The 13,580-nt window shown below is 50.0% G+C and overlaps 1 protein-coding gene across 2 annotated transcripts in view; it reads left to right on the plus strand.

The window, feature by feature from the left end:
* Positions 1 to 13,580, plus strand: part of anapc7 (anaphase promoting complex subunit 7) — a 45,372-nt gene that overhangs the window by 762 nt on the left and 31,030 nt on the right. For both annotated transcript variants that reach the window (XM_038789080.1, XM_038789088.1), the window contains exon 2: positions 8,601 to 8,787. In XM_038789080.1, the coding sequence (XP_038645008.1) occupies positions 8,601 to 8,787 (187 nt within the window). The remainder of the gene's footprint in view (positions 1 to 8,600; positions 8,788 to 13,580) is intronic.

Here is a 13,580-nt window from a genome sequence, read left to right on the forward strand (position 1 = left end):
GACAATCCTTGGGAGTGAAGCACTGTAGGTTTACTAAAATGATCCCACTAGCTAAGAGGATAGATTGAAAAAAAATTGTATTCCCTTGCATTTAGAAGGTTAAGGAGCAATTTGATTGGACGTTTCAAGATAGTAAGGGCAACAGCTAGGGCAGTTTGGGAGAAACGTTTTGCTAGTTGAGGCTAAAGACATACCTTTCTGGAGTGATCGGAATCCCTTCATACAAAACATGGTAGGAGTTTGGGATTCTTCTACAAATTACAATGGATGCTTGATCTATTAATTTTAAAATTGCAGTTGATTTTTGTTAGCTGAAGGTATAGGGCAGATGAGTGTATAACTAGATTGTAGATCAACCATAATCTCATTGAATTGTGGAATAGGTTTGAGGGGCTTAATCCTATTGAAGGTTATGAGAAAAGACCAAAAAATGGACGCAGACAACATTGACATGGAGCTTGCAGTAGCAGAGATGGCCACCCAAGACTTGAGTATTTAATGTAGACCATAATCATTGGCTTCTGTTCTCCAAAGCATTGAATTTAAACCTGACAATTGAAAATAGACTTGCTTCTTCAAATTCCTCCCTGATCTTGCCTGACAATCTCTACACCTTTCTGTGACTTTAGTCTTTTGTGCCTTCTACCCTTGCTTTGCTCCACCTTTAGTAGCCAAGCGTTCTACGTTTTAAATATTTTTCTGAAAAGCCACTCGCCAACCTTAGTCCACACCATGACATAATATCAATTCTATTTTCTCTCTTGCCTTCATGTAAAAGCACCATGGAATGTTTTCTATGTTAAAGGTTTTCTTTTACTGCAGTTTGTTGACATTAATACTAATGGAGTGATCCATTGTTGGAGGGATTGTTCTTCAGGTAAAATGTTAAACCTGGAGTCCCATTTATAATTTCAGTGATTTAGGTGGATGTTAAAATTGTATGAACTTGTTCCGAGAACAGGAGTTCTGGGGCGGGATTCTCCCATTCGGCGGGAGAGTGTCCACGCCGTTGGAAATGCCGTCGTGTTTCACGACGGCGTGAACGGGCCGCTGGGAGTACTGATTCTGGCCCCTACAGGGGGCCAGCACAGCGCTGGAGCAGTTCACGCCGCTCTAGACTCCCATCCCGGCGTGAACTGTGCGCCGCGCCAACCCGCGCATGCATGGTGGCCTCCCTCAATGTGCCGGCCCCGACGCAACATGGCGCGGGAGTTCAGGGGCTAGTGTGTAAGAAAATAGGCCCGGGGAGCAAGAGGTCAGAACACCAATGGGTGGGCCACGATCGTGGGCGAGGCGCATTCGGAGGCCCCCCCCTGGGGTCGGAGCCCCCCCCCCCCCTCAATCCGCCCCCCCCCCCCCTTACAGGCCGCCCCCTGACCCTGCACGCCCCTCACCCTTACAGGCCGCTCCCCGACCCTGCGCGCAGAGTTCCCGCCGGCTGCGACCAGGTGTGGACGGCGCCAGCAGGACTCTACCTTTTAGAGTGGCCAGAGAATCGGTGGCCCGGCCGTGTAGAGCGACCGCGCCATTCCAAACAGGCGGTGCCGATTCCCCACTCCACGGAGAATCTCGGGGCGGAGTGGCACGGTTGCGGGGATTCTCCGGCCTGGCACGGGGCTGGGAGAATCCTGCCCCTGGTGTCCAACCAAAATTCTTACCTCAGCAAAGATTTTTTAAAAACTCTTTTTATTCTCCTCATTTTCAACATTTTCATCAAATAAACAACAAAAGAAAAAACAAACAAATACAATAACAAGCCCCCAAACAAAAACCACCCCACCCACTATACAAACCAAAACATCCACCTGTACATTCCAGGTAAAAAACAAATATTAGCAGTCAATCAGTAAACGGTATAATCAAAGCCAACAATAACCCCAACCCCAGTCCCCATGAATTGTAGAACCCTTCTTTCATCCCCCTCAGCTCAAATTTCACCTTCTCGAGGATCAAAAGTTCAAGTAGGTGTGTGTCTCCCCCCCCCCCCCCCCCCCCCCCCGGCCAAGCTGAGGCACAGGGCGAAGAAACTGACCTCCACCCCAACAGGACCCGCCTCCGGGCAATCAGCGAGGCAAAGGCTCGCCCCTGCACCCACCTGCAGCCCGGACCTGCCCAACACCCCGAAAATGGCTTCTTGGGGCCCTGGTTCCAAGTTCGCATGCACTACCCCTGAGATGACACTGATAGCCTTCCTCCAATACGTCTCCAGCTTCAGACAGGACCAAAACGTATGTACATGGTTTGCGGGACTCCTCCCACAATGCTCACATATGTCCTCCATTCCCTCAAAGAATCGACTCATCCTTGCCCTCAAAAGATGCGCCCTATACATAACCTTCAGCTGTATCAGTCCCAACCTCGCAAATGAGGTTGAGGCGTTCACCCTCCGGAGCACCTCACACCATAAATCGTCTTCCATACCCTATCCTGGGGCTGGTTTAGCACACTGGGCTAAATCGCTGGCTTTTAAAGGAGACCCAGGCAGGCCAGCAGCACGGTTCAATTCCCATACCAGCTTCCCCGAACAGGCGCCGGAATGAGGTGACTAGGGGCTTTTCACAGTAACTTCATTGAAGCCTACTCATGACAATAAGCGATTTTCATTTCATTCATATCCCCGTAACCCCACCTAACCTTTTTGGACACCAAGGGCAATTTATCATGGCCATTCCACCTAATCTGCTACATCTTTGGACTGTGGGAGGAAACCGGAGCACCCGGACGAAACCCACGCAGACACGGGGAGAACCTGCAGACTCTGTACAGACAGTAACCCAAGCTGGGAATCTAACCTGGGACTCTGGAGTTGTGAAGCAACTGTACTAACCACTGTGCTGCCGTGCTGCCATCTTCCTCCCGCTTGGCTTTGACCCCTCCATGGCGTTCCAGTCCTCCTCAAAATACTCTTGTAGATCGCTGACACCACCCCGTTCTCCATTCCCCCTGCCGTCAATACCTCTTCCAACAATGAGGGAATCAGCGCTATTGGGAAGCTCTGAACCTCCTTCCTAGCAAAGTTTTGGAAAGTTTTCTGCAGGTACCTAAATCCTTGCCCCAGTCCATATTTCTCTCCCAACTCTTCCAACCTCGCAAAACGTCACCCCAGGAACAGGTCTTTTAATATCCAGATCTCTCTCACCTGCCATCTCTGAAACATCCTGTCCAGCCTCCCTGGATCAAACCTATGGTTCCTCCTAATCGGCATCTCCTCTGACCAGTTCAAAACGCTGCCTCAACTGCCCTCCAAATCGTGTTGCCACCACCACCAGACTCCCAGAGTACTTGCCCTGGGCCATTGAGAGCAGCGCTGTTACCAACGCCCTCAACCCCGACCCCATTCACAGACCCTCCTCCATTGTAATCCACTGGGACTCTTCCCTTCCAAGCCAACTCCACCTTTTCGGCATTCGCCGCACAATAGTAATATATTAAATTCTTGTAGGCCAAACCTCTTTCTCTCCACCCCCCCCCCCCCCCCCCCCCCCCCCCCCTCAACCACCACCACCACCACCACCACCACCCAAAGTAACAAAGTGATTGACTTGTTCTCTTCCCCCCCGCCGCCCCCCGAACCAAAATTAACAAAATGATTGACTTGTCCACTTCCTTAAAAAATGCCTTCGTCAAAAAGACCGTCAGGCACTGAAATAGAAAGAGAAATTACGGCAACGCGTACATTTTAATCACCTGCATCCCACCTTCCAGTGACAGGAGGAGGCTGTCCCTCCCACCTTGCCAAATCCGCTTTTATACTCCCCACCAATTTAGTAAAATTGTACATATGAAGCTACCCCCAGTCCCGTGCCACCAGCACCCCCAAATACCTGAAGTGGCAGCCCTCTCACTCCTGGCCAGGACACCACAAAATATTCACTCTTTTCCAGGTTTAATTTATACTCTGAAAAGGACCCAAATCTTCGAAGATGTTCGATTATAATCCCCATCGCCGCACCCGGCTCCGATATATAATAATAAATCGTCTGCACACAGATACACCTTATGTTCTGCCCCGCCCCGTTCTATTCTCTTCCACAGCCCCGAGCTCCTTAAAGCGATGGCCAAAGGGTCTATCACTAATGCAAATAACAGAGGTCACATAGGACACCTCTGCCTGGTCCCACGGTGTAGAAAAAAGTACCCCAAACCTGTTTGTGGGGACACTTGCTGTTGATTCCTTGTATGATAGCCGTACCCACTCCGTGAATCTTAGCCCGAACCCAAACCTCTCAACGGCCGCCATCAAATACTCCCATTCTACTCGATCAAATACCTTTTCGCGTCCAGCGCAGCCACCACCTCTGTCTCCCTTCCCTCCGATGGTATCATTATTATATTTAATAACCTCCTAATATTTGAGAATAGCTGTCTTCCTTTCACGAACCAAGTCTGGTCCTCCCCTATCACCTACAGGAGGCACCCCTCCAATCTAGTCGCAAGTACCTTTTATTCCCCCTTTTTAAAATAAATTTAGAGTACCCAATTAATTTTTTCCAATTAAGGGGCAATTTAACATGGCCAGTCTACCTACCCTGCAGATCTTTGGGTTGTGGGGGCGAAACCCACGCAAACACGGGGAGAATCTGCAAACTCCACAGACAGTGACCCAGAGCCGGGATTGAACCTGGGTCCTCGGTGCCGTGGGGCAGCAGTGCTAACCACTGCAACACCATGCTATCCCTAGCCGCCTGTACATTTGTGCCAACATTCAGTAGCGATATTGGCCTGTACGACCCACACTCCGTTGGGTCCTTTATCTTTCTTTAACAGCATGGAGATTGAGGCGTGCCCAATGTTTGTGGTAGCACCCCCTTCCCCATCGCTTCCTCAAACATTCCCACCATCAGCGGTGCCAATTTGTCTTTAAATTTCTTGTAACACTCCACTGGGAACCCATCTGGCCCTGCCACTTTCCCCGATTGCATTCTCCCAATTGCCTCCTTCACCCCCTGTTCCCCCACTGGCCTCTCCAGTGTGGCCCTGGCTTCCTCCTCCAGCCTCAGATAGTCAAATCCATCCAGAAACTCCCTCATCCCCTGATCCTCCCCCCAGTGGCTCTGACGTATACAAATTTTCATAGAACTCCTCAAACATCCTATTAATCTGGTCCAGGGTCACCACCAAATTTCCCCTCCCATCCCGCACCTGGTCAATTTCCCTCGCCACCTCCCTCCAAAGTTGGCTTACCAGCAAGCCTTCTCCCCATACTCCTAAATCGCTCCCCTCGCCCACCTTATTTAGCACACCGCCTTCCTCGTGGACAAACAATCAAAGCTAGCCTGTAGCTCCCTCCTTGTGCCCAAAGGTGCTGAATCTGCATCCACTGTGTACCTCCTGTCCACCTTCAACATCTCATCTATCAGCCTTTGACGCTATTTCCACCTCTTTATCCACCTGGCCTTAAACACTATCACCTCCCCCTCCCTACCGCCTTCAGGGCCTCCCATACCGCCGCCTACGATACTTCCCCTGTACAGTTAAAGCCCACGTACTCCTCAATCACTCTCCCGATCTTCTGACAAAAACTTCGGTCCCCCAGCAACCCAGCATCCATTTTACACTCCGGTCTTTGCGCTACTGCCTTCTCCAGGACCAAGTCCGGAATGGCCCCAAGCACCTTCCTCACAAATCCTGCATCATCCCAGTTAGGGCCATACATACTTGCCAACACCACCAACCTCTCCTCCAACACCCCTGTTACTATCACGTATCTACCCCACTGGTCCACTACCACCGTCTCCATCTGGAACCTCACTCTCTTACCAATCAAAACCGCTACTCCTCCCTGCTGTCGAACCCCAAATGAAATACTTGGCTCTCCTGGCCCTTCCTGAGCCTCATGTGATCTTACACCTTCAGATGAGTCTCCTGTAGCATGACAACATCAGCCGTTAAGCTTTTTAGGTGCGCAGACACCTTCGATCTCTTCACTGGTCCCACAAACCATTCACATTTGATGTAATTATCCTGACCGGGGGTGTCTCCATCCCCCCCCCACCCCTCCAAACCGCTATCCACAATCATGTTGACCCGCCACGTCTAATTGTTGCCATCGAATCCCCCCATCCCTCTCGAAAACACCTCACCCAGTATTGGCCCACTCCCCCACTTTTCACCTTCTAGGCCCATCGAAACCTGTTCGACCAGACTCCAGTGACTGCAGCCCCACCCCCACCCCACTCCAGTGACTGCAGCCCCATCACCACACCCCCGTTCACTAGTCAGTTTGAGCTTGCTAGTGTGAAGACTCTGGCCCAGGCCCCACTCCCTCCCATCTTCTCTCCCCACTTGGTCCCCGGAAAGCAAAGAAATCTCCTTCAAATAAACATACCCAGTGCAAACTCTCAAACCCCAGAAAACCGCCATTACAAAATATCCCAACTCCTAACTTATCCAAATAGGTAACTTCACCCCATTTAACACATATAACAACATGAAATAAAAAATAGAACTATATACAATCTTCCATTCCCCCCACCCTCAGTCCAAGACCAATCCGCAGTCCCATTTCTCACTTCTGTCCCAGTCCTTCTGCCTTTACAAACGCCTCCGCCGCTTCCACTATCTCGGAATAAAAGTCTTTGGAGTTGTAGGTCACCCTCAACTCAGCTGGATAAGCAACGCTGAACCGCACACTGCTGTTATACAGTGCCGTCTTCACTCGGACGAAGGCCGCCCGCCTCCTCGCCAGCTCCACGGTTAAGTCCTGATAAATACATGGACCACTGCTCCTCCCGCTTCTGCTTTGCCTAACTCGGGACTTTCTCCTCCATGTGGTACCTATGGAAACAAATAATCACTGCTCTTGGCAGCTCATTCGCCTTTGGTTTAGGCCTCAGCGACCGATAAGACCAATCCAGTTTGTACCGGGATGGATCTTCCCCCTCCCCCAACAGCCCCGCAAACATCTTGGCAAAGTACTCAGTCGGCCTTGGGACCTCCACCCCTTCGGGCAGGCCCACGATCCTCAGATTTTGCTGCCTAGATCTGTTTTCCAGGTCCTCTACCGTGACTCGCAGACCTTTGTTGGCCTCCATCACCTTCTGCAGCTCCTCACCAATCGAGGTGAGCTGATCGCTGTGCTGCGACATGGTCTCCTCCACTCCCTTCAGATTTTCACCCTGCTCCCACACCTCGGCTGATGTCTTTGACACCGCCACCCTCACCGGGACAATCGCCTCCTCCACCAGCACCTTCAATGCCACCATCATCTCCTTCCTCATCACCTCCATGTGCTTTGTGAACTGTTTTTCAAACTCCACAACCATCACCTCGGTCATCTTTTCTGCCATGAACAGTGCACCCCACCCAGCGACCCGGCCTCCGCCATCTTTCCGGTTGCCAAGCTGTCCCTTTCGCTCGACAGCCAACCTTCACTCGCCCCTTCTTCATGTCAGCTTTCTTTTTTTTTTGGACATCCCCATCCTTCCTTATGTCTTCCTGCACTTATTTAATGAAAAATTGCCCCAGGGACCGGGAATTAAATTCTAAAAAATCAAGCCTCGAGCAGGAGCCACCCAACTTGCGACTTCCTCTGACATGCCGCCACCGGAAGTCCCCCTTCCTCAGCAACATGCTCAAAAAATGATTTACCATCTGCTTCATCCATCTTCCTTCCATCATAAAGTCAGAAGTGGGGACAATGTTCAAAATCCTTCACTACACCTCATACAGAAACAGTCTGTGCCAAATGCAGCAAGACCCAGATGATATCCAGGCTTGAGCTGGCCAGTGGCAAGTAAAAGTTTTGACACACAAGTGCCAAGCAATTATCATCTCCAACAATAATGGATCTCACCATTGCCCTTGACATTCAATGGCATTACCATGGATGAATCCCCCACTATCAACATCCTGGGGGTTATCGTTAACCAGAAACTGAACTGGACAAGCTATATAAATACTGTAACTACCAGAGCAGGTCAACGGTTAGGAATCCTGTGGCGAGTAACTCCCCTCCTGACTTCCCAAAGCCACCCAGAATGTAGCATCAGGGGAGAGGGTGGTGTAGTGATAACATCACTGGGCTAGTAATCCATTAGCTAAGACTAATGCTCTGGCAAGGGTTCAAATGTCACCACAGCTGGTGATGGAGTTTGAATTCAATTATTTTCAGTAACGGCGACCATGAAACAATTGTCCACCACCTACAAGGCACAAGTCAGGAGTGTAATGGAATATTCTCCTCTTGCCTGGATGAGTGCAGCTCCAACAACACTTGTAAAAACAGCATTACATTTTCTACTATTCTTGTACCTTGATTGACATTTGCTGTTTTACTTTACTTGTTGTCCCAAAGGCCTTTTTAAAATTTATTGATTGTTTAAAATTTTCTGGGGACGCTGCATATTGGACTACTGTACTATGTGCACTTGTAAGATGATAAAAGGGTATTGTGGCTGTACTTAGACCACATGAGCTGTAACAGACATAGAAGGCAGCTCACCACCATCTTTTCAAGGGAAATTGAGGATAGATAATTAGTTGTGATCTTGGTGACCAACCTTATGCTGTTCATACAAGAAAAATCCTAATATATTTATTGGGATTGCAAGTTATTTCACAGATGTACTAATTATGCTTTGTTTGTTCTTTGCTCTTAGAGAATTATTCTCCCCAGTGCAGAAGTATCAACTACTTGTCTACCATGCAGATTCTCTCTTTCATGATAAGGAATATCGTAATGCTGAATCTAAATATAAAATTGCTTTACAACAGAAGAAAGCTCTAAGTAAGACGACTAAAGTGAGACCAGCTGGTGGGGGCACTCCCTCAACTGTGCAAACACAGGTAATGTGTAAAGAACAATCATTTTTTGAGCTAACCAGTAGCATTAACTTTTTTTTCTCTCTTCACGGATTCTGACAGTCCTGCTGAGTATTTCGAGCATTTTCTGTCTTAATTTCATATTTCCAGCATCTGCAACAAATTGCTTTTGTAGTAATGTGTTTTGACATGTTTTCACTCACCCACCTCAAGACTTTTCAATGACACCACTTGTTGCTGTCTGGAAAGTTATTGAATTACTCTCCCATTCTGTAAAAGCATGACTTTTTACATAAATAGAGCTCGTAAAAAGGATAAATCTTGGGCAAATATTTTTGATGGGCAAGCATTGATAATGAAGTACACCGGGGGTCTGATTTTGAAAGGGTTTAACTGGAAGGCATTGGTCCTGGTGCTTTGAGTATTGTGGTAACCAATTTGAGCCTTGTTGAACCTTCCAGAGGTCAATAAATTGGTAGTCAGCAGCCAATTTAACAGTACCCTGATTAGATCAGGAATCTTTGTGAATTGCTTTGCTGACAACCAAACGTTGAGCTCTAAAAGAGAATGAATTAATTCCTGAGATTGGTTACTTTATGTCGAATTGCAAGCGCAGTTTCAAACCCTGTCACTATGGTTCAGTTTTGAGTGTCCTTCAAGCAACCTATTAGTTGATACTAAAATAAGCAAAATGCTGTGGATGCTGAAATCTGAAACAAGAACAGAGGATGCTGGAAAAACACAGCAGGGCTGGCAGCATCTGAAAGGAGAGAAAATAAGAGTTAACATTTTGAGTCCTTTGAATTTGTCAATTCTGACATAAGAGCCAAAGGACTCGACGTTAACTCTTATTTTCTCTCCTTCCAAATGCTGCCAGACCTGCTGAGTTTTTATTGGTTGATATTGTGATCCTTGACGAAAAATCACTTGTATCTAGTGCCTTTGAAGTATTATGATTAAGAGTTGAGCATATCATCCCTATCCTAACTGATAAATATAAAAGGAAATTGTACACTTGGGTGTATGGAAAGCACAGGCAAGTATTATAACATAATGACCAATAGTGCGCTAATCTCTAAAGTGATAGCCATATCAAGGCCAGGTAACATAAAGAAATACCAAAAACTGTTACACATCCACAAGCAGGAAAAATACAGTGATCATGGTATTACCCAGTTCAAATTAGTAATTGATATCTATTTAAATGCAACAATTAATGGCAACCCTTGTTATTTTATGAAAATATAGCTTGGAGGGTGAAGACCAAAGGGAATATTCTACAGAAGCTAGACTCCCCTCGGTGCATGGTCTGAGCCCCTCTTTTCAATATTTGAATTTAAAAACAAAAGCAGTTATTGAGACACAGGAAGCAGATCATTAATCAGAATAAAACCCATATGCCACATCGAAAGCATTTTCTGATTTGGAATACTTGCCCGTCTGAAAGTACTTTGCCTAGACTTGTAGTCACCCCACTTCACTGGATACATGATTAGGTTAACTCAATTGCCACTATATACACAATACTCTAATATACAAGTTACATAAAAGGCTAAGACTACACTCCTCTTACCTCCACCTTCGGCCTAAGTTGAGGATCCTAGTTGCAGTAGGAAAAGAGGAGAAAGATTACTTGCATCTAGCAATTCAAAATCCAGTGGTTTTCAGATCCTCAATGGTGATGGCAAATGGGTTGTTGCACAAATCATTAATCATTTGACAGCCGTCTGACAACTAGAATTTATTTTTTTTCTAAATAATTTTTATTGAAATTTTTACAAAATACAAAATATAAACATCTTAGCTCTATTAACATACAACCGCGGTAACACCCCATGAACAATACCCCCCCAACTTCAAACAAAAAGAAAGAACAACAACAAAGAAAAAGAACAAAGACAGGACCCCCCCCCACCCTCGACACCGTCTTTGCTACCCCCTTCCAAAACTCCCCTAACGCTGGGCACACCCAAAACATATGGACGTGGTTCGCTGGGCTCCCCGAGCACCTAGCACACCTGTCCTCGCCCCCGAAAAACCTACTCATCCTCGTCCCAGTCATGTGGGCCCTATGCAGCACCTTGAACCGTATGAGACTAAGCCTCGCACAGGAAAAGGAGGAATTCACTCTCTCCAGGGCATCTGCCCACGTCCCCTCCTCATTCTCCTCCCCCAGCTCCTCTTCCCACTTCCCCTTCAGTTCCTCCACCGAGGCCTCGTCTACCTCCTGCATTACGCAGTATATGTCCGAGATCCTCCCTCCTCCGACCCACACCCCCGAGAGCACCCTATCCCGCACCCCTCGTGGGAGCAGCAAGGGGAACCCCTCCACCTGCTGCCTGGCAAACGCCCTCACCTGGATGTACCTAAACATGTTCCCCGGGGGGAGCCCAAACATCCCCTCCAACTCCCCCAAGCTCGCAAACCTCCCCTCCACAAACAGGTCCCTCAACCTCCTAACCCCTGCCCTGTGCCAGCCCCGGAATCGCCATCAATGCTCCCTGGGACGAACCGATGGTTCCCCCGTATCGGGGCCTCCATCGAGCCCCCCATTTCTCCTCTGTGCCGTCTCCATTGCCCCCAAATTTTGAGGGTAGCCGCCACCACCGGGCTCGTGGTATACCTCGTTACTAGCGCTTCCAGGCTCGTGCCCACACAAGGCGCCGCCTCCATCCTCTTCCACGCTGCCCCCTCCTCGCCCATTACCCACTTACGCACTATCACTGCGTTGGCCGCCCAGTAGTACCCACAGAAGTTGGGCAACGCCAGCCCCCCCCATCCCTGCCTCGTTCCAGGAACACTCTTCGAACCCTTGGAGTCCCATGCGCCCACACAAATCCCGTGATACTGCTGTTGACCCTCCTGAAAAAGGCCTTTGGGATAAAGATGGGGAGGCACTGGAACAAGAACAAAAACCTCGGGAGCACCGTCATCTTGACGGACTGCACCCTCCCCGCCAGTGACAGCGGTAACATATCCCATCTCTTAAACTCCTCCTCCATCTGCTCCACCAATCTTGTGAGGTTGAGCTTGTGCAGGGCCACCCAGCTCCCTGCCACCTGGACCCCTAGGTACCTAAAACTCTTCCCTGCCTGCTTCAATGGGAGCCTACCAATCCCCTCCTCTTGATCCCCCCGGATGCACCACAAACACCTCACTCTTGCCCAGGTTCAGCTTATACCCAGAGAAACCCCCAAATTCCCCAAGAATCCTCATCACCTCCGGCATCCCCCCCACCGGGTCCGCCACATACAGCAACAGGTCGTCCGCGTACAGCGACACTCTATGCTCCTCCCCACCCCGCACCAGGCCCCTCCAGTTCCCTGACTCCCTCAGTGCCGTGGCCAGGGGCTCAATCGCCAACGCGAAGAGCAAGGGGGACAAGGGGCACCCCTGTCTCGTCCCCCGATGCAGCCGAAAGTACTCCGACCTCCTCCTATTCATGGCTACACTTGCCATCGGGGCCTCGTAGAGCAGCCTCACCCACCGGATAAACCCCTCCCCAAACCCGAACCTCTCCAACACCTCCCACAAGTACTCCCACTCAACCATATCGAAGGCCTTCTCCGCGTCCAACGCCACCACTATCTCCGCCTCCCCTTCCACAGCCGGCATCATAATGACATTGAGGAGTCTTCACACGTTTGTGTTCAGCTGCCTTCCCTTCACAAACCCCGTCTGGTCCTCATGTATGACCCCCGGCACACAATCCTCTATTCTAGTGGCCAGGATCTTTTGCCAGCAGCTTAGCATCGGCGTTCAGCAGCGAAATCGGCCTATATGATCCACACTGCAGAGGGTCCTTGTCCCGCTTCAGGATCAAGGAAATCAGCGCCCGTGACATAGTTGGGGGCAGAGCCCCCCCCCCCCCCCCCCCCCTTGCCTCGTTAAAGGTCCGGACCAACAGGGGGCCCATCAGGTCCAAATACTTTTTATAGAATTCAGCCGGAAACCCGTCCGGCCCCGGCCCCTTCCCCGACTGCATGCTCCCTATCCCTTTGACCACCTCCTCCAACTCGATCGGCGCCCCTAGTCCCTCCACCTGTTCCTCTTCCACCCTCGGGAATCGCAACTTGTCCAGGAAGCACCCCATTCCACCCTCCTCCACCGGGGGTTCAGACCGGTACAGTTCCCCATAGAAGTCCCTGAAGACCCCATTGACCTCTACCCCCCTCCGCACCACCTTCCCAGCTCTATCCGTCACTCCCCCAATCTCCCTGGCCACGTCTCGCTTCCGGAGCTGGTGCGCCAGCATCCTGCTTGCCTTCTCCCCGTGTTCATACACCGCCCCCTGTGCTTTCCTCCACTGGGCTTCCGCCTTTCTGGTCGTCAGTAGGTCAAATCTGGCCTGAAGGCTACGCCTCTCCCCAGCAATCCCTCCTCTGGGGCCTCCGCATATCTCCTATCCACCTGCACCATCTCCCCTATCAGTCTTTCCCTTTCCCTCTGCTCCCCCCTCTCCCTATGGGTTCGGATGGAGATCAATTCCCCCCTCATCACCGCCTTCAATGCCTCCCAGACCGTCCCCACCCGAACCTCCCCGTTATCATTGGCCTCGAGGTATCGCTCAATACACCCCCGGACCCTCCCGGCCACCACCTCATCTGCCATCAGCCCCACCTCCATGCGCCAGAGCGGACGTTGGTCCCTCTCTTCCCCCAGCCCGGGGGGATCCAGCAGTGTTAAAGTCTCCCCCCATGATCAGGCCCCCTGCCTCCAGGTCCGGTATGCGGCCCAACATACGCCGCATGAACCCTGCATCGTCCCAATTTGGGGCATAATCATTCACCAACACTACCCACTCCCCCTGCAGCTTG

The sequence above is a fragment of the Scyliorhinus canicula genome, chromosome 1 (genome assembly GCF_902713615.1).
Source record: "Scyliorhinus canicula chromosome 1, sScyCan1.1, whole genome shotgun sequence".
Classification (NCBI taxonomy): Eukaryota; Metazoa; Chordata; class Chondrichthyes; order Carcharhiniformes; family Scyliorhinidae; genus Scyliorhinus; species Scyliorhinus canicula.